General features: G+C 40.3%; 1 protein-coding gene across 6 annotated transcripts in view; it reads left to right on the top strand.

Annotated features, from left to right (window-relative positions):
- Positions 1 to 21,526, top strand: part of LHFPL6 (LHFPL tetraspan subfamily member 6) — a 252,021-nt gene that overhangs the window by 222,317 nt on the left and 8,178 nt on the right. For 4 of the 6 annotated variants that reach the window (XM_073795096.1, XM_033843460.2, XM_073795098.1 and 1 more), the window contains one exon: positions 3,497 to 4,621. The exons of the other annotated variants lie outside the window; for them this stretch is intronic. In XM_073795096.1, coding sequence (XP_073651197.1) covers positions 3,497 to 3,615 — 119 coding nt within the window. In that variant the 3' untranslated portion in view covers positions 3,616 to 4,621. Of the gene's footprint in view, positions 1 to 3,496; positions 4,622 to 21,526 lie in introns of those variants that run through there. 6 annotated transcript variants of the gene reach the window in all.

The following is a 21,526-nucleotide window of genomic DNA, read 5'->3' as shown; positions in this document are numbered from 1 at the left end:
TACAAAGGTCTCCCCAAATTGAAACTTTCATTCTAGTGGGATAGACTGAAGTTAAACACACGCACACACAATATTTACAAACCATGGCAAGTGCTACAAAGGCAATAAAGTGAGGTGAAGGAATAGAGTGACTTTGATGAGACAAGTTGGGGGGGGGACAGGTAGATCCCATCTGAGAAAGCTCCAGCTCTCTAATGATCTGGAAGTAGAATTTTTGGGGTGGAAGGAATAATGAGTGAGGAGTACTGGAGCCAATACAAGCCTGATGTGGTCCAGAGAAGACAGCCAGTATGGCCAGAAAGAAGACAAGAGGGAAGGTGGTCATGAGGTCTGAGAAGTAGGCAGATGCCAGCTCATTCAGGGGCTCACAGGCCTTTGGAAGGAGATTGCATGTTTGAGAAACCATTAAAGGATTTTAAGTAAGGGAGCGACTTAACATGATTGATTTTTGAAAAGATAGCTGCCCTCTTTGCTGTTGATGATACTATAAATAAAAGCAGGGAGACAGGAAAGCAATGGCAGCAGGTAAGACTGCCGGGGGTTGCTATAGGCACTTGAGGAGTGGAGGCACACCAGAATAAATTGTGGAGAGAGACGCAAAGGACTCGTCACTTACTATACAGGTGAGTCCTTGGGCAGGTTACTGAACTTTCCTTGGCCTTAGTGTCCCCATGCGAATGGTGGGGATGATACTCAGGTACCTACCACATCGTGTTCTTATGAGGATTAAATGTATTAATATTTGCTCCACGAAAGCTCTTCTACAATTCAGAGCAAATAGTAATCAATCTGTGTTTTCTGTTTCTTAATTTTTATTATTTATTATTGGATACGGAGAGGGAGAAACCAAAGTTGCAGGCTAAACGTATCCTATTGTCTGGCACATAGGTAGTGCCCTAGAGTACTTTTAAGATGTGGAGGCTCTTGGTCTAATTTTGTGGCGATTGACTTATGGTGACTACAAGCCAATGACTCAAGCTTTGCCTCACCTCACCTTCTTATCTGTAAATGGGGCACATGCTAACTACCGCCTCAGTAGACTTCAGTGAAGATAGGAAGTCAAATTACATGCTACACCTAACAGTCTTTGTAGTTTTCAATAGAGAAGTTATTAATGAACAAGGTAAAAAATGACTGACATGTAAAAAAAAGATATGGTTTTCAAACTATGGTTTGTATGTTCAATGACTGTGAAATCCAAGCATCTGGTTGTATGTGTTTTAGCTAATGTAATGGATAAAGAAAAACAAAAGAAAAGGGAGAAAATGGTGGTTGTTGGAGCATTGTCTGATTTCTGGTTTTCTTAAGACTGACTAAAAAGGGGATTCAATTAGGGCAGAAAAGACAATGTTGCATGAGAGATATAGAGGACTTCCTTACTGTACATGCAAAAAGAATAACTTGAATGTTGTTTTAAAAAAAGGATTAATGAATGCGGAAACCTATCCCACTAATTCAAGTAGGATGTTTTGGGTCAGTGAGTTCTTATTCTTAGAACCTGGTACCCAGATTTGAGTCCTGACTCGAAAGGCACCTCCATTGCGTCAAAGTTTTGGCAGTTATGGATAAAGCTGCTATAAATATCCAGGTGCAGACGTTTGTGTGGACACAGGTTTTCAGCTCCTTTAGGTAAACACCAAGGAATGCAGCTGCTGGATTGTATGGTAAGAGTATGTTTAGTTTTCTAAGAAACCACCATACTGTCTTCTAAAATGGTTGTAACATTGCACATTCTTACCACCAATGTATGAGAGTTCCTGTTGCTCCACATCCTCGCCAACATTTGGTGGTGTCCGTGTTCCAGATTTTGGCCATTCTAATAGGTATGTAGTGGCATATCACTGTCATTTTAATTTGCATTTCCCTGATGACATGATGTGGAGTGTCTTTTCATATGCTTATCTGCCATCTGTATATCTTCTTTGGTAAGGTGTCTGTGGTCTGAGGTGTTTGGCCCATTTTTTAATCAGGTCTGTTTTCTTATTGTTGAGTTTTAAGTGTTTGTATATTTTGGATAACAGTCCTTTATCAGATGTGTCTTTTGCACATTTTTCTCTCAGTCTGCAGTTTTTTTTTTCATTCTCTTGACATTGTCACAGAGCAGAAGTTTTTTTTAATTTTAATAAAGTTCAGCTTATCAGTTAGTTCTTTCATGGATTGTGTTATATCTAGAGTCATTACCATACCCAAGGGCATCTAGATTTTCTCTTATGTTATCTTCTAGGATTTTCATAGTTTTACATTTTACATTTCAGCCTGTGCTCCATTTTAAGTTGATTTTCGTGAAGGGTGTAAGGTCTGTGTCCAATTTCCTTTGTTTGCATGTGGATGTCCAATTGTTCCAGCACCATTTATTGAAAATACTGTCTTTGCTTCATTGTACTGCCTTTGTTCCTTTGTTAAAGATCAGTTAACTATATTTATGTGGGTCTGCTTCTGGGCTCTCTATTCTGTTGCATTAGTCTATTTGTCTATTTTTTCACCAATATCACACCATCTTGACTACTGGAGATTTATAGTAAGTCCTGAATTCAGGTAGTGTCAGTCCTCTAACTTTGTTCTTCTCCTTCAATATTGTGTTGGTTATTCTGGGTCTTTTGTTTCTCCATATAAACTTTAGAATAAGTTTGCTGATACCCACAAAACAACTTTCTGGAATCTTGATTAGAATTACATTGAATCTGTAGCTCAAATTGGGAGGAACTGACGTCTTGACAATATTGAGCCTTCCTATCCATGAACATGGAATATCTCTTCATTTATTTAGTTCTTTGATCTCATTCATCAGTTTTATAGTTTTCCTCATAAAGACCTTGTACTATTTTGTTAGATTTTTACTTATTTCATTTTGTGGGATGCTAATGTAAATAGTATTGTGTTTTTAATTAAAAATTCCACTTGTTCATTACTGGTATATAGGAAGCAGTTGACTTTTATATATTACCCTTGTATCCTGCAACATCTCTGTTGTCACTTAGTAGTTCCAGGAGTTTTTTGGTAGATTCTTTCACTTTAGCATTATTCTTCAAAGGGATCTCCTCCTTAGAGTGGCCCTTTTGCAGAAACTGTATCTATATTTAGGACTTACCTGTATTTTGAATTTTTTTCTAAGGTACCTCATTATGCGTATGAGTTTGGGTGATTTAAATCGGAACTAATACCTTCATCTCTCCTATCCTGATTGCTGTTATTCCTCCTTTTCTTCAGCCACGGGAGTGAGCATCGCAGTTGGGGAGAAAAGGTTTCTGTCACTAGCTAGCAGGAGACATGGGCCTTGAGGTCCTTCTGAAATGCCCACAACTATTCCGGCTTTCTTCCATCATGGGATAAGTTTCATCCCTTGTTATCATTCCATCTGAGTGAGTGTCACATTTCTAACGAGTATTTCCGTTTCACCGTGGTACACCAGGAACACACACCCTGGGAGAAATGACAGAACCTCCTGTAAAATCATCCTGATCTGTGCCTGCTTTCTCTCCTTCTCTTGTGTCCCTAGGTAAGTGTGAAATCGGTTGGGCCTACTACTGCACGGGAGCAGGTGCTGCCACCGCTATGCTGCTATGCACGTGGCTGGCTTGCTTCTCAGGCAAGAAACAGAAACAGTACCCATACTGAGATGGAGCCACCAAGAGCAAACAGAGGCGAAGACGGGCTGAAGGGGCTGGGAGGGACTGAAGCATCCAGCTATTCTCAAAAGGTGGAATAGTGGTTCTAAACCATGCAACACTAACGAAATGAAACCCAGTGGAATTAAAAACATTATACCATGGGGAAGGGTTGTGCAAGGTTTGTGAAAGAAATGTAGAGCATGGAATGATAGAGAAAAATGGACCAAAGGCTAAAAATATTGCAGGGTGTTGGGTGTTTCTATCCCACAGAGTATTGTTGATGTAGAACACACACATACACAAAACAAATCTATATATGCAGCAAACAAGGATTTTTTTTTTTTAAGGATGATGACTCAGAGAATCGAAAGGGCTAGGAGAAACAGTATTAGGTTGGGAAGCAGGGTAACGCACAGACGTTCCCAGTAAGTCACGGCATTTCTGAAAGCACACGAGCACATACAGATGTACGCATCCACACACATGCCCACACACAGACATTTAAATTGTTGCACAGTCTGTATGAGAGGGTTAGCAGTGCGTTACTCCTCTGTTTTCTTTTTAATACACATTTAAAATACCATATTATCACTTTATAAAGTATACATTAAACCTAATAAATGGACCAATAAGCCACTCTTATCAGTATTTTGTATACTCTGCATAAACTCTTTATGCCCTCAACGTGTTTTCAGTGTTTATGCAGATCTTTAGCATTAAGCCTTTGTATTTCAATATTATTCCAAAAATATGCAATATTTCTCTGAGTAGTTTCTGCTATGGTATTCTTACGAAGTAAAGGGGCAACTTTCTGTCCGCTGTAGGAGAGAATTCAGTTGAAGATGTGAGAGTAATGAGAGACATTTTCCAGTCACTAGATCTTGTTTTCTTTCATCCATTATTGTACTGTGCTGTACCACATTTATTCCAATATTCATTTTGTAAAAAATGAAAACGTGCTATTTTGTTTGTATGTGAAAAGCTCTGTGAATAAATTCTCTCTTTGATCAGTAGCTCCATGTGTCATAGAGTGTTAATTCAGTTATGGGGTTCGCTTCTTTAATTCCTAAATGTAGCCTTTCAGCTCCAACTGTCCTGTAAATTTTCCATTTCATTGTTAGGCCTCCTATTCACTCACCCACTAGTCATCCAACCAGGAGTTACTCTCGGCACACAAGGTGTTACAGGTAAGACATAATTCCTGCTTTCAACTTAAATTCTTTGCAACCAGAATTCTAACTGCCTGTTCATTGCACTTCAATCATGATCAAATCCTTACGAGAGAAGAATTTCAAGTGTCTTTTGGATGAAGTTTGAGAATATGGACAACATTGAGAAGTGGTTGAAGGCAACGAAAACCAGGTCATGGTTCAGTCTCCATGGATGACGACAGAGCGGTCACAAGCTGACAGTGACGTGCTGCTTCTCCACTTTCTACAAGGCGCTGCATTGCTTCGGTGCTTCTGTGCCAGGGACAGTTTCATACCTCTGTTCTTTCAGGGATCTTGGCCATTGAGAAAGATTCTTTCACACTCCTGTTACCAGCATAAAGCCTTGACTAGCGAGAAAGATCTGGACCCTTTCACAACCCCCTAACAGAACCAACTCTTTCAAAAGCAAAGATTGGATAACGGATACATTCTTTTATTAGGCGCTGCTGAGTAAGCAGCAAATCCTTCAAACTTCCATTTCAATGAGTTTCTAAATTATATACTTTTCATATTTGGAAATTGAACATTCTGGCTATTTACACATGTAACTATATTTTCTATTCATTCTGTGCACATTTATCATTTAACTTGAATATCCGAATATCACACTTGCTTCTGGCACTTTTAATCATCCAGGGTGAGGATTGATGTAGCCCCGGAAGAACAATACAAGACTCTGGCCAATAGCATTCTGGGCTTTCTGAGGCTTTGTTGCTATGGAAAAAGTCACTCTGCTCTCAGATGCTTAATTCATCATGCACTGAATGCCGTTTGATTGTGTCTCATTGTTCACTGAGCAGGGGCTTCTCCATTCTGTGGCTTCCTGCCAGGAGGAGAAGATTGCACTTTGCTCCCTCCATTAGCCCATCATTTTCATGTATTCCTGGTGCTTTTCAAATTTCTTTAACTGTACCTTCCTGTCAGAATAGTGTTATGACTTCTTAGCTCATTATCAAGTTGGAGTTCTCAATGGAATTCATCAAGGTCTAATTTCTTGGACAGATTGAATGATAACATTGTCATTTTGATGTAATCCTCAGGGTTTTGGACATTAGTGAACCTCACTAGGATAGAAAGCTGATCACTCTGACATGATCAAGTCAACTGGCAAACCCTCGTGTCTCTATTCTGACTAGTCATGGTTTTCTTTGGTTCAAGATGTCCCAGCATTTGATGAGGAACATCTGCTGTATTAAGAGTTATACTAAAAAATAAAGAATTACATATACAGCTTTTCAAGTGAAAATCAGGATTCATGAAATAATATTAATAATAACAATAATATAAAATCTATGAAAAGTATATATTCACAGGCTGCTTACTGATGTACACGTAAGGGACCAAAAAAGCTCCATTCACAACCTCAGAAAGCTTTCATTGCTTGTGCATGCTTTTGAGGTAAGTGGGGAGTTTTCCTTGTTTTTAGGAAGAGAAGATGATGCGTAGAGTAGTTAATTGATGAAACTGAATTGACTCTTCCAATTTTCAACATATTTGGGTAACAAATAGTTCTTGAGCTTCCACTACTTGCTAGACATTCTACTACTATATATAAAGCACTCCATAAAGTACAACCCCTGCTCTCAAGTTGCTCCTAAGCTTATGGGGGAAAACAAAGAAGAACATCAGTGATTACATGTCCCGTTATGTCAACTGACTCTCAAAGATAAGGAGGAAGCTTCTCCCAGGTAAACTGGAATCCTTTACCTTCATTTATTTATTAAAGATAAAGTTAAAGGGCATAAGGAAAAGAAAGATGATAAATGATGATTTTCTGCGCTTCAGAGACATCATTGAGAAAACAAAAAGGTAAGCCAAAGACTCGAAAAGTTACATATCTGGCAAAGAACTTATATTCTGAGTAACTCTTTCAAAGAAATAATAAAAAGACAACTCAATTTTTTGAATGGTTCAAATAAATGGAATATTTTACAAAAGAAGATACACAAATGCCAATAATCACATTGAAAAGGTGCTCAACATCAGTAGTCAGGAAGAATGTGAGACTCGGAGCCACAGTGAAACACCACTTAACATACGCTAGGATGACTAAAATAAAAAAAAATTACAACACCAAGTGTTGCCAAGTATGGAGATGTGTGGTTGGAAACATTTAGGCAGTTTTTCTTAACTTAACCATAGGAATTCCTCTCCTAGGTATTCATGCAAAAAAAGAAAAAAATCTATGTCCACAAAAAATGGCATTAAAATGTTTGGAGTTCGTAATAATCCGACACTGAGAACGACTCAAATGTCCACCAATACATAAAGGAATTGTGATATATTTAAACAGTGGAATACTACTCGTCAGTGAAAAAGAATGAATTTCTAGTATACATGGCAACATCGACGAATCTCACAGACATTATGCTGAACTAAAGAAGCCAGACACAGAGGCAAAACCAATATATGGTGACAGATATCAGGACAGTGATTTATTTGAGGTGATTAACTGTTGAGGACATAGGGACCTTCCTGAGATGACGGGAATGTTTTGTATATTGATGAGGGTGGTGGTTACATGGATGTATACGCTTGCCAGAATCGATCGATACATGCACTTCACTGTATGCTTATTGTATGTTAATTGTACTTTAGTAAAAAGAGACAGGGGGTGGGGAGAGGTTCTTAAAGAGTACTGGTGCTGTGGGTTATCTCACAGGGCTGCACTGAGTGTGCATTGGGGGATGGTAGGAGATGAGGCACGAAAAGGGCAAGAAGTGCTTTTTGTGCCATGCTAAGAGGATCAAAATTGATCCTGGAGGCAGTGGAAGGATTTGGCCTAGGGAGAGATGCAGCATGACTACCTGTGTGTTTTAGAAAGGTGCCTGGAGCAAGTATGGTGAGTCACTGAGTGGCAGAGGTGGGGACAGGAATTGTCACCATGTATTCATCCCAGCAACAAAGAGTTGTTGAACACCTACAGTGGTCTAAGTGCCTGGGAAAAGGAGACAGACAAATAGGGTAATGTCATCCAGGCGAGAAGTGTTAGGGCCCCAACCTAGGTAGGCAAAGTTAGTGGAGGTGGAGAGGATGGGGCAGATTAGAAAGGACAGGGGGATAGAGTCAGTACATCCTGATCCTGAAATCAGGATCCCTGTTGAAGGAGCAGTCAGAGGTAGGAGAAAATTCAAAAGAAGATATGGTTACAGACACCCGTGAAAGAGAAGAGAATTTCAAGAGGGAGGGAGGAGTTCTCAATAGTGTTTATGGCAAATACTTTGGGAGAGCCAAGGCATATTTATTTGACTTAATAATGAGAAGTTTAGGGGCTTCCCTGGTGGCGCAGTGGTTGAGAGTCCGCCTGCCGATGCAGGGGACGCAGGTTCGTGCCCCGGTCCGGGAGGATCCCACATGCCGCGGAGCAGCTGGGCCTGTGAGCCATGGCCGCTGAGCCTGCGCGTCCGGAGCCTGTGCTCCGCAACGGGAGAGGCCGCAGCAGTGAGAGGCCCGCGTACCGGAATAATAATGATAAGAAGAAGAAGAAGAAGAATGAGAAGTTTAATAATGACCACAGAAAAGAGCAGCTGTAGTAGAGTGGTGGGGTGGAACTTAAATTGTTAGGTGTAGAAGACTGAGTAAGAGATAAAGAAGAAGAAAATTATGCTCTTTCAAGAAACTTAGCTGTGGGTGTGGGTAGAAAATGGGGAATTTCTGTTCAATGGGTATAAAGTCACAGCTATACAAGATGAGTCAGCTCTGGAGACCTGCTCTACAACACGGTGCCTGCAGTTAACAATAAGGTACTGTGCACTTAAAATTTGTTCAGGGACTTCCCTGGTGGCACAGTGGCTAAGAATCCACCTGCCAGTGCAGGGGACACAGGTTTGAGCCCTGGTCCAGGAAGATCCCACATGCCGCAGAGCAGCTAATCCCATGTGCCACAACTACTGAGCCCGCGAGCCACAACTACTGAGGCTGCGTGCCACAGCTACTGAAGCCCTCGCGCCTAGAGCCTGTGCTCCACAACAAGAGAAGCCACCACCATGAGAAGCCTGTGCACCGCAACAAAGAGTAGCCTCCGCTCGCCACAACTAAAGAAAGCCCACGCACAGAAACAAAGACCGAGTGCGGCCAAAAATAAATGAATAAGTAAATTTATTTAAAAAGGTAATAACATTTTGTTCATATTGTAGATCTCATGTTGAGTGTTCTTAGCACACGTACACAAAGAAAGAGACATAAGGAAGCATTTGAAGGTGATGGATATGTTTATTACCTTGATTGTGGTGACAGTATCATGGATGTATACATATGTCCAAACTCATCCAATTATGTACATTAAACATGGTCAGGTTTTTGTGTATCATTCATGCCTTATTACAAAGTTACAGAAGCAAGAAGAAGGCTAGCTGTGAAGGGAAGGTGGAAGACAAAATTCATTCAGCATTTTTGTTAATACCAAAGTGCTCTTTACAAAAACTGTTTTTGCAGGTGGGAGGAGGGATAAATTCGGAAGTTGGGATTAACATATACACAGTACTGTATATTGGGTTGGCCAAAAAGTTTGTTCAGGTTTTTCCATAATATCTTACGGAAAAAACCCAAATGAACTTTTTGGCCCGCCCAATATAAAATAGATAATCGACAAAGACCTACGGTATAGCACAGGGAACTATACTCAATTTTTTGTAATAACATATACGGGAAAAGGATCTGAAAAAGAATATATATATATGTATAACTGAATCGCTATGCTGTATACCTGAAACCAACACAATATTGTAAATCAACTGTACTTCAACCAAAAAATTAATTAATTCAAAGGAAAAAAAACTGTTTTTGCAGCCCTTAGGGTTAGAGTGAATTTGTCAGAACATCAAATATGCAGGTACCCCTCTTTGATTCAGGCTTTCTCTCATAACGTGGAGAGGGTCTTCCCAGAGAGCCTTCATGGAAATGAGACCACTGGATTGTTCTACCAGCTTCCAGCAAGCCCAGAGGATCAAGAAGAAACTGCCTGTCACCTCAAGAGCAATTTCTGAGGGAACAGAGTTGGACTAATTCCCCAGAGCAGAGCAAAAGGGTGCCACGATCTGGGTCACTGCACTAACACCTACCAATGGGGGTCAATGAGAAAATAATTGATTTTTCCCTGGAGGAGTTCACCTGTTGTGGAAAAAGGACAATATTCTCTATTCTAGTTTTGTGCACTCAAGTGATCATTAAAGTAAAGGTTCAGATCTGAAAATAAATGGCAGTGATGAAAAATGAGACGCTTTCTAACGTGAACGAGAGCAGGGAGAGAATGTCATGCTATGAAACCATCTATGGCAATGCTGAGGCTAAATTACTTCCACCAGCAGTTGGATCTGGAAACTCTCCTTCTATTTATTTTCTTAACAATTTTCACAATTGCCATTTCTCTGGGATATGGGGAGGAACTTGCTTGTCATATTTTGAAAATTATGCTGTGTTTCCTATTAATACATAGCGTACTCTGAGATGTTTAGTTTGGCTCGCCCACGACGTTTTCTTAGGGCTGTTGATATCCTGGTATTTTTCTTTTAACTATTTATTCATTTAAACAGTGTTTACTGATCACTTAATATGCGTCATACACTGTGAGAGCTCTACCGTTGACATATTTTATCTTTAACTGTGACCCTTAAAACGAGTACTCTTTGTTATAGTTCCGTTAGCATATATTAGCCTCTAATATCAATCATAATAATTTTTTTTTAGTGAATGCTTAACTTGTAGCACACAGAGAAATAAGCTTCAGTGGGAGACACTTTTTATACGGGCTGTCTGTTTTTCTGCACTTACCTGGAATGAATTATTATTTGCTTGAGGCGAATTTTTAGTTGTTAGTTTCCAAGCCACTTTACTGACAAACACCAGGTCTTTAAGGAAGGCTTGGGATTAAGGGAAAAGCGAACAGAAAAAGCTGGATGAATTAGGGCTAGTTATCAGCAATGGATTTACATTACATTGTTTGACTAAAGCTTCATGCATACCGCAGTGATTAAGACCTTCCAGCTCTGAGCGCCCAAGTTTGAATCTTGATTCCATCATGTCTTCTTTGCGTGAACTTGGGCAAGTTTCTTACCCTTAGTTTCCCGTTTGCAGAATCTGAATAATAATCTTACCTTCTTAATAGAGTTTTATGAGGATAACCCAACATAATCCATGGAAGGACTCTTGATCACCGTTTTCCATGGAAGCTCAAAGGGATTGTTCTTGCTACTTCAGTTTGTCTTCTTTGTGATCCACATTGCTTTGTCCTGTGAGGTCAGATATGCTCTAGAATGCCTCCTTCCAAATCTCAGATCTCTAGTCCTAAGTCTTTGTGAGTTTTCTCTAATCCTAAGTCTTTACGAGTTTATATCCCTACAATGTTTTACTTTCCTCCAATTGCCCTGAAACATGCTGGCTTTGATTTTGCTGCTGCAGTTGCCTGAGGTTCTAAGCTGAGCCTTCTGAACCTTTACCTGTGTTCTCTTCGGCGCCTGCCTCCGCCAGGTCCTGCCCTTGGTCGTGATGAGCAGTGAGCTTTCAACTCCTTTGGCAAGAAGAATTATTTCAATTTGTAGTACGTGCAAAACGGTGTATGGACAAGCTTTTCATTGAGGCATTTTCAGAAATAGCAAAAGTCTGGAGACAACTTAGATGACCATCAGTAGGGAATTCCCTAAATAGATGATGGTACATCCATAGGTAGAAAGCGATACGGCCATTTAAAAGGCAGCATTTCTGTACTGATACAGAGATATCTTCAGTGTCTACTAAGAGACAAGAGCAAGATGCAGAAGAATTTATACAATATGTTAAATTTCTGTGAACAGGGCTTCCCTGGTGGTGCAGTGGTTGAGAGTCCGCCTGCCGATGCAGGGGACGCGGGTTCGTGCCCCGGTCCGGGAAGATCCCACATGCCGCGGAGTGGCTGGGCCCGTGAGCCATGGCCGCTGAGCCTGCGCGTCTGGAGCCTGTGCTCCGTAACGGGAGAGGCCGCAGCAGTGAGAGGCCCGCGTACCGCAAAAAAGAAAAAAAAAAAATGTCTGCGAACATTTTTAAAGAATATACGTGTATTTGCTTTAAACCAGTGAAATATCTCTAGAAAGATAAGTAAGAAACAAACATGATAGTTGCCTCTGGATAAGATACAGGGTTGGGAGGGAGACTTACTTTAAGTGCCCTTCGTATTGTTAAACTTATGACTATATTACCTATTCAAAAATAATTTTAAAATAATACAAAGAGATCATTTAAAAATGTATAACCCAGCCATGAGAGGACGGATACGCCTATCCATCAAAATATATGGAAAATAAGCTCTTCAATTCCATAGCCTATTAGAGTTCAAAGCCAGCCCCCACATTTCTGCAAATCCCTGGGGGGGATATTTTTAGAGGCTACCTCTTATATACCCATATGCCGCCTTTGTCCTTTGTTTCTTTGCCCCTGGCATAAAACTCAGGTTTTTCTTTGGTTTCTATAAAAGAAAATTGCTCACAGTAAGCATTTATGAGTTTTTTTAGGTTTTACCGAAGATTCGGCAGGTGAGACTGGAGGAGGGATTTACAATGCCACATTGCAAACAGCTATCAATGGAGCAGCAGACTACCTGCCTTTAGCTGCCTCTCACTGTGAAGTTCCAATAAACACACCAACCTGGTCTCTTCAGTGGGCTGCCTCCTCTGGCCTGTTCTTTTCTTTAAAGAGCAAACTAAATTCTTTTTCCCTGCTGCATAGTGGTTCTGTGTTCCTATTTCACTGTGAACTACTGAAGCATACTCCAGGGCTCTCTTCTTCACTTGGCTCAAAAAAGTATTTTTTCAAATTAAGGCAATTCTCACTTGAAAGGGAATTTTTCTATCAGTTCCAGAACTATGTAAAAATGCCATATATTTGCTAGAGTAACAAAATCATTATTGACTTATGTGCTCCGGTTCGCAGACTTTCAGTGGTGGAGCTCTTCAGGGCCTTCTCCCCTTCTCCACCATTACCTTCCTGGGCAATCTCATATCCCCATGGCTTCAATTACGTCCATTTCCCAAAGACTCCCAAGGGGATATAGTCAGCCCCAAACATCTTATACCCAGCTGCATATGCAACATCTCCATTTAGCAAACCCACAGATATGTCAAAGCCACTGTCCAAAACTGAATTTGTAATCTTCCTCCTAGACCAGCTCTGTCCCCAGGGTTCTTTGTGCATCACATGCCCACGAGCCAAGTTGCTCATGTCAGAAACCTTAGTCATCCTAGATACCTTCCTCTCCCTTTTCCACATCAATTCTACCCCTTAGGTAGTTCCACTCTTCCCCATTTCCACTGATACTGTCTTAATCCAGTTATTGTGAACGGATCTGAGCCAATTTAGCCAATCCCACATTCAGGTTCTTGTTGTAAACGTCGCTAGCTTAGGAGGTTTGGAGATTATGAGAGCTGTAAATATCTCCTCCTCAAATTTACCACCAGATGGGATGTTACGATTAAAGCAAGACTCCGATGAGATTCTGCCCCATATACAAACATTTGTTTGCAAGTAAGCACAAAAACCGTCATACAATCTGTTCCACTGATTTGTACATAAGGCACTTTGAAAAGTACCCAGCATGAAACGTTCACGTGAGCAGATGTGACAATATTCTAGCAGCAGGATTCAACTCACCTTCTTTTGGAGCAGAGCCCTCTGCTAAGTAGTGGGACAGACAACCAAGTGTCTGGTTACCAAGACCTAGGTTACCGCTCCTAAGGGTGAGAGAGCGTGCTGGGCTCCTGAGACTCTCAGAACACTGTTCATGCCAAGGTAGAAGTGATTGTATAGTTGACCAAAGTCAATTCAAAAATTTTGCATGTCACGCCTTTCACCAGTGAAATATTCTTTCTGGCATTCCTCTGCCAATGACCCGACTCTCTGGTGAAGGTTGAATAGTAATATTTGAAGATATTGGTTGCTGCTGCCTCTGGTGAATGGATGTCTAATGAGGGTAGATTGCATGTTAAGTAGTCACCTCTAGGGTAGAGATTTAAAAGAACTACATATATTCGCATGTTGTTACACATTATACTATTATATAACATACATACATATGTACATACATGTAGGTATATTTATATATCACATTTTAAAAATACATTGCAGCCAATATCTATTAGACATTAGGAGATTAATACATTGCAGACAAATATACCCCTTCTTATCTGCACACTCTGAAGGCATCTTCCCATGTCCTCACTTGCTCTCTTCTAAACCCATTTTCCTGCCTGGTGAAATAGTCGATGTGTAAAACCCCAGATCCAATCATTCCCCTGCCTCTTGTTTTACCTAGTCTGTATGTCTGTAACCACCCTGTCTCTTGTAATTCTTCTCCTTTCATCTATTGTGCTGGACCGCATTGTCTTCCTGTTGGTTTCTGTAACGAGGCAAGACATCAAATGCCTTGTAGCATTTGCCCTCCTGTCCTGCCTGCCTAGAACATCATTCTGGACCTCTCTCAGCCTAGCTAAACCCTATGCATAATTGAGGCCACCCATAAAGAAAACCACTGCTGATTCCTCCTGCCTCAGATGAGGTGAGCTTCTCTGTAGACCCTCCTATTACCAAAGTGGCAATGAATTAATCGCCTAATGTGTATCATTTGACTTGTCGTTACAGGGACCATGTTTTTGTCCTTCTTACTTAGTACTGCCTTTATCTCATTGTTAGTGTTCAATAAATATTGGCTGCACGACTGAATGAATTTAACAGCTATATTGTTTCTGAGGAACTTCAGCCACAGGCTTTCTGTTGGCACATGGGTTTGTTTGTAGTTGTGTCTAAGAATATCAGTTGGTGTAGACTTTTCAGTGATTCCTTGGAAAATGATGTGACACATTAATTACCCAAGCTAGATATATGGGTAAGATATAAATCTAATGTCCTTTGAAATCTAAACCCTAAATCCTCCTTATCTGATGGCTCCTAAGGGTCTTTAAGAAGAAAAAATTTAAGATAAGAGTAAGAGCAAATAATTGCACACTACATCTGGAAGGAGTTTCTCCAGAACTTTTCCTCGGGGTCTTCTACAGAAAGCAGAGCAGGGGTCAAAGGTGGGGTGCAAAAGTCCTTAAAATGGGAGTCAAAGGAAGTTTCCCAGCAAACTAGTTTGGAGACTGTGCTGTGAATTAACTCCATATGGAGAAATTCTACCAAGTACAAAATCCATGGGTCTGCTCTGGTCAAGTAAACACAGATTAGAAATCTATTTGTTTATATTGCAAGGATTGGGTTTCTTTTATGGCACTCTGTGGTGTCTTGGAGGCGATGCAAGAGATAATTTATGCATTAAAAGCTCACCAATAACTTCCTAGGCATTAAAATGATCACTCAACTTTTCCCCTACTATACTGCTCATTAAAAGGGCAGATGCTTGGGTCTACTGTCAGAGATGATTATTCAGGAGGTATGTCTAGGGGCTATTCATTTGCATTTGAAAAATAAGTTATGACACTAAAAGAGAAAGCCATAAGGAAGGATACAGCAAGCACCCATATTAACCCTATTCATACATATACATCTGGTTCACACTTTTATCTGTTGTGGAGAGTCCCATCCTGGTACCATCCTCACCACTGTCAAGGTTATTGACTTTGGAGAGTATCAGGCATGTCCTACTGAGGAAATGAGGCAACTTGAGTTTGAAATGGAAGTGAATATTATTACAAATGAAAGAATAGAAAACAGGTATTTTCTTATTCTTCCTCAAGGAGTGGTCTGCATTGTCTTTTCAGCAATATTTACTAACATAGGTGTGGCTTCCTCGTTTCTTTTTAGTAGAAAAGAAAATCTACATTTCCACAACATATAATGATGGGTACTAATTTAAATGGCATGCACGCTCCTCTAATACATTTAATACATGAATGGAACTACAATATTCTGACTTAAAACAGGAACACACCTTGTTTCCAAAGAAAGATACACGTGTAAATCTATTTTCAAATAAAAAGAACCCGAAGTGGCTCAGTTGATGATTCTCGAAAAGAGCTGCCACACAATTTAGTAAAGGGTTATGAATTAGAAACGTAGAGGATTGACTCTTTGGTAGGAATCTAGGCTGAGAAGAACGGGAGTGAGTAGTTAATAGTGCCAGATAAATAGGTGTCCAGTAGGGGTGGCTAGTAGTTCCTTTACGTGTTGGAAACTTTCAGTCTCTCCATAATTGGTTTCTGAGAGATAAGAGTTATACCAGAAGGATTTGAGAATAAAATTCTGATTTCATTAGGACAGTTTTAGTCTCAAGGTAAAAATGATGATACAGAATACTGTGTGTCTTCCACAGTGCCTTTGATCTTCCTTCCTGAGCATATGCCAGCTGTTACCAATTGTATTTTTTCCTCCGTGGGTCTAGATACACACCAGACCAGGGCAGACTGGGCAGTTTTCTCCAGACCATTCATCTTTGAACGGTTAAGTTCTAAGTGGCTGGAATCCTACCAGCCAACTCTCGGGGTCCTGGAAAAGAGGGCTCTGACATTTCCTGTTTCATGGTTTCGCTTCTTTGGTTCATTTCTGGATTAAATCATTCTGTTTTTTGGTCTTAATCCCTAGCTACGCTTGGAATTTAAAGCCATGGACTAGTAACAGAATATGTCACTGTAAAACAGCCTTGAGTTGGAGACCCGTTTTTGCCACTTACTAGCTGGACAAGAATGGTAATCTCTAAACCTCTGTTTCCTCATCTGTTAACTGGAGGTGATAATAATACTTACCTAATGAGAAACCCTCAACATAATGCCTAGCAAAAAGCAAGTCCTCAGTAAATGTGATTTTTATTTTCACTCAGTATTTTCACATTTTGAAGTCTGGTGCTCGGTTATATATTAAGGAATCAATAAGAACATCTTTTACATAATGTTAAGAGCCTGCATCTGACTCTGAATTGGAAATTTTCTGTCCCCAATGGCTCTAGTGTTCTCTGACAATTAGCTTCCTTGGATAATATATATAAAACCTCTAAACCTGGGCTGTCACAGGCCCTGAAGATCTATTTGGTCAGACCGTCACCTCATGAAGAAGGACTCCCCACAGCTCTTTCACGGACTGATATTTTTAATAAAAGTTCACAACACTCATCTGATTGGATGTGGTGTTCACTTTAAATTACATCTGCCCGTGCAACAGTTCAGACCTATGTGTGTCCAAGCAGGTGCTGGAGGAAGAGCTCTGCCAATAGGAGCGTTGAAAAGATGTACCACAAGGCGCTGTGCAGGAAATAGAAAAACCTGAGTGTTAGTTACACCACCTGAAACTTTCACAAACACCAATAAGAAACATTCAGCCCAAACTGCAGGACCCCAGAGCTGGTAGCCAAGATGAGTACTTCCTTCTCTCCTGAGCTCAGAATCTTGGGAATTTCTCTCCGTGTCCCGTCCTCCTCTGCGACTGGAGATTGTCAGCAGGCTTTCCCACGGATCAGGGGCTGCTTCTGGACACGATTAGGCTCTCAAGGAACGATTCCCATGAGCTTTGCTGAGTGTCAGGTCGCTGATGCAGACATTTTCACTCACTAGATTTTTTTTTTTTCTGCCTCTGGCAAGTGGTTTTGAGCTATTCAATTAGTAAAGAAAGATGTTAGGCAGTTTGGCAAGAAATGAGATGGAAGAAAGAATTGTTTTGACCTAGTTAAATAATTGAATACAATGTTGCATTTTAATGATCTCTGGTTATAGCTAGGTGCATATATATTTTTTTAAATTGGGGCTGTCAAGTTTTCTAGGAAATCAGAGAATGTAAATTATGAATTCCTATTAAATAAAGTATTAAGAACTGTACTGTTTTTGAAACACGCTGCATACAGTTTTCTCCCTCCCTTCCTAGCTTACATTTTTAAGTGATGAGAGGTATGTCTATAAATGAGAGAATACACTACAAACAGAAGGTCCAACCCTCAAGAAGCAGTTGAATGGGGAGACAGACATGTTAATACGTGGAGCTACAATTATAGAAGTTTGTAAAGGATCCAGTTAGGAATACAGTAGGAAGCAGTTATTTTATCTTGCCATTGATGGAAAGCTATATAGAGGAGCTGTCACTTGAGTTTTGTTCTTGTTAAAGAAAAATCAGCTACCGAATTGAGCACTTGTCAGACCTTATTATTGTCATGTGTACACATATATACACACACGCGTGCGCGCACACACGGGAGTCATTAAAGAAACAGACTCCTCAAGAATCTTAGGATAGACTTTTTAGGCAGAATAAGTCGTTTAGCAAAATCTCGGATTGAATGCTTAGCAACAATGCTTAACAGATTGGCCTCAGTTTTTGTGGTTTTTTTCCATTGAAGTATAGTTGATTTACAATGTTGTGCTAATTTCTGCTGTACAGCAAAGTGATTCAGTGATGCATATATAGACATTCATTTTGGCCTTGGTTTTGCATTTAGAGCCTTAGGACCCACCTTTGGTTCAGTGTAGTACATATCATGTTTAATTTCTATAAGTTTGTTGTTGTTTTCTGAGAATTTTTAGGTAAGCAAAGATTAGGTGTAGAGTGGGATTATAGTAGCTTGCAACGTTGTTAGCAACATATATAGTGGATAGTACTTGCAAATTCTTTCTCAGTCATAGAAAAATCAGTAGATACTCAGCAGTTGGATGTGGTGAGAGAGGGCTTCCAGGAAACGAGAGCAGATAGGCAAGACCGTGGGGACAAAGGTTAGCTGGGTACAGTGAGGAAATGGAGGTGACCCTTCCTGTCAGGAGGGTGGGGTCAGAGTAGAATGAAGCTAGTGAGTGGGACGAGGACCCCATCTGCCACTTAATTCCTGATGACAGCCACGTTTGTATATCTGGTCCTGAATTCTCCCCTCAATGAGCCCTAGAGCCAAACATCCAACTTCCGCCTACCTGTTTCTATGAAGATATCTGACAGCATGCAAGCTACACGTGTCCAAAACAGAACCTGATTTTCTCTCTTCTACGCATTTTCTCCTCCAATTTTATTCATCTCTGTCAATGGCGACCATACCCACCGTTACTGAAGCTGAAAATTAAAAAGTCATCCTTCATCCTTGACTTTCACATCCGAGCCCACATCCAAAACAAATCCGAAATCTGCCTATTTTTCTCCACGGCCACCTTGATCATTACTCTAATCCATGCCTCTCAGCTCTCTCGTATTTTTGTAAGAATTATCTTTTTATGCAAATACAAATCTGAACATGCTACTTCCCTAGCTTGGACCTTTGGCCTTTTATCACCTCTGAATGGAACCAAGTCCCTTGGGGTTCGGCAGGTGGGGTTTGCTTCTTGCTTGCACTTCTAACTCATTTTTTCTACGTTCTCCAGCCACTCTCACTTTTTTTGCTTTATCTTCAGGGCCTTCGTATTTGCTCTTCCCTCTGCTAGATTTTGGGCTTTTACATATTTGAATGACCAACACCTTCCTAGCTTTTGGATTTCCGTTCAAGTAGAGTGATCTCGTTTACGTGGCCACCCCTTACCCACCCCTCACTGCCCAAGTACTATCCTATCACTTTGTTTATTTCCTCCAGACTAAAAAAACACTCTAGAATTATCTTGCTGATTATTTGTTTGTGTGTCTGCCTTCCTTGACTGTAATTTTCTTGAAAGTAGTTGCTACGCCAACCTCCAGATCACTGCTTGTCATTTAATAGACGTTCGATAAAATTTGTTGAATTTCATGAATAAAACCCGGATCTCGTCCATTATGCCCAAGAACTTAGATTATTAGCCTATAGGCCAGTTTTTATGGTCTAGCATATGGTCCAGACAATGTTCCCTGTGTACTAGAGGAAACTGTGCGTTCTGCTGTGGTTGGATGAAGTGTTCTATAGATGTCTGGTAGGTCTAGTTGGGTTAGAATTGTACAGATTTTCTATATCCTTACTGATGTTCTGCCTAGTTCCACTAAGTGGGATATTGAAGTCCTCAACTATTATTGTTGAATAGTCTAAAAATAGTCTATCTTTCCCTTTAATTCTTTTTTTTCATTTAGATTCTTTTTTCACATTCTTCATTCCATCCGGGGATTCCCCTGACTTCCTAAATGATGCTTTTAAAATTTTTCATACATGCATTAACAGAACATATGGTTCTCCTACTAATAAAATACATAAGAATCAGTGCAAATTTAACATACAGTATACTGGGAATGAAGTCCTCCTACCTTGTGTTATGAAAAGAACATGTGTTTTTATTTACCTTGAAGGCTATTTGAAAGTATTATAAGAGATAATGTCTATGGAGCTTGTAATTCCCTTCCTAGAACACGTTATTTATTCAAAACACATCATTATTTCTAGCTGCATTACCTGATAAAAAATGGTAGCCTCGGGCTTCCCTGGTGGCACAGTGGTTAACAATCAGCCTGTCAATGCAGGGGACACGGGTTCGAGCCCTGGTCCAAGAAGATCCCACATGCCGTGGAGCAACTAAGCCCGTGTGCCACAACTACTGAGCCTGAGCTCTAGAGCCTGCGAGCCACAACTACTGAGCCCACGTGCCACATCTACTGAAGCCCGAGCACCTAGAGCCCGTGCTCCGCAACAAGAGAAGCCACTGCAGTGAGAAGCCCGCGCACCGCAGCGAAGAGTAGCCCCTGCTTGCCGCAACTAGAGAAAGCCCGCACTGCAATGAAGACCCAATGCAACCAAAAATAAATAAATTTTAAAAAATGGTAGCCTCTGAGTACAAATTTTTTCTGTAACACAGGAAGTGGTTTGCACACTTTTTCTTCACAATAAGGGGGAAGGTTTCATTATCTTCAGTTAGAAAAATCTTCTTCTTATAAAAGGAAACTTAACATTCCTTGGCTTCGGCAGGACAAGAATCCTGGAGGCAAAGTGTGGTGGGATCAGATTTGAGCCAGTCTGAGCTCTGACACCTCACTAAAAGGGAAAGCCCTTCCTGGACTAATAGGAAATTAGCAGTTCATATTTTGAGAAGAATATTGAAGGAAAAACCAATCTCCTATAGTGGTAGCACGGCTAAAGAGCACATTAAAAAAACAAAGTCTACTATTTGTGCTATAAAGTTCTATGGGTATTGGTTAATGCCTAGTGTCATATATCCACCAACATAATATACAGAATTATTGCACTGCCCTAAAAAAATTCCTTGTGTTTCACCCTTTCAATCCTCCCTCCCCACCCCATCCCCTAACAGCCACTGTATTTTTACTGTCTTTATAGTTTTACCTTTCCCAGAATGTCATATAAATGGAATCATATACTATGTAGCCTTTCCAGACTGGCTTCTTTCACTGTGCAATACATATTTGAGATTTATTCCTGTAGGGCTTGTTGCTCATTCCTTTTTATTACTGAATGTTATCCCTTTATATGGCTGTAGCAGTTTGTTTATTCATTCACCCATTAAAGGACATATTCATTGTTTCCAGTTTTTGGCAATCGTAAATCAATAAATAATTGCTTCCTGATTTTGTGTGAACATAAGATGACAAATCAGTGGATTACCTAGGAGCATGATTGCTGAATCATAGGGTAAGACTATGCTTACCTTTGTAAGGAAACTGCCAGGTTTTCTTCCACAGTGACTGGACCACGCAAGCAAACAATGGCTGCACCATTGATTGTATTCCTTCAGTCAATAAATGAGCATTCCTGTTGCTCTGTATCCTTGCCAGCAATTGGTATTGTCAGATTTTTGTATTTTAGCCATTCTAGTAGGTATGTAGTGGTATCTCATTGCTGTTCCTTTATTGATTTTTAACTATACATTTTTCAGTTATTTT

The sequence above is a fragment of the Tursiops truncatus genome, chromosome 18 (assembly GCF_011762595.2).
Source record: "Tursiops truncatus isolate mTurTru1 chromosome 18, mTurTru1.mat.Y, whole genome shotgun sequence".
Lineage (NCBI taxonomy): Eukaryota > Metazoa > Chordata > Mammalia > Artiodactyla > Delphinidae > Tursiops > Tursiops truncatus.
This window is presented reverse-complemented; position numbering and strand designations above follow the sequence as displayed.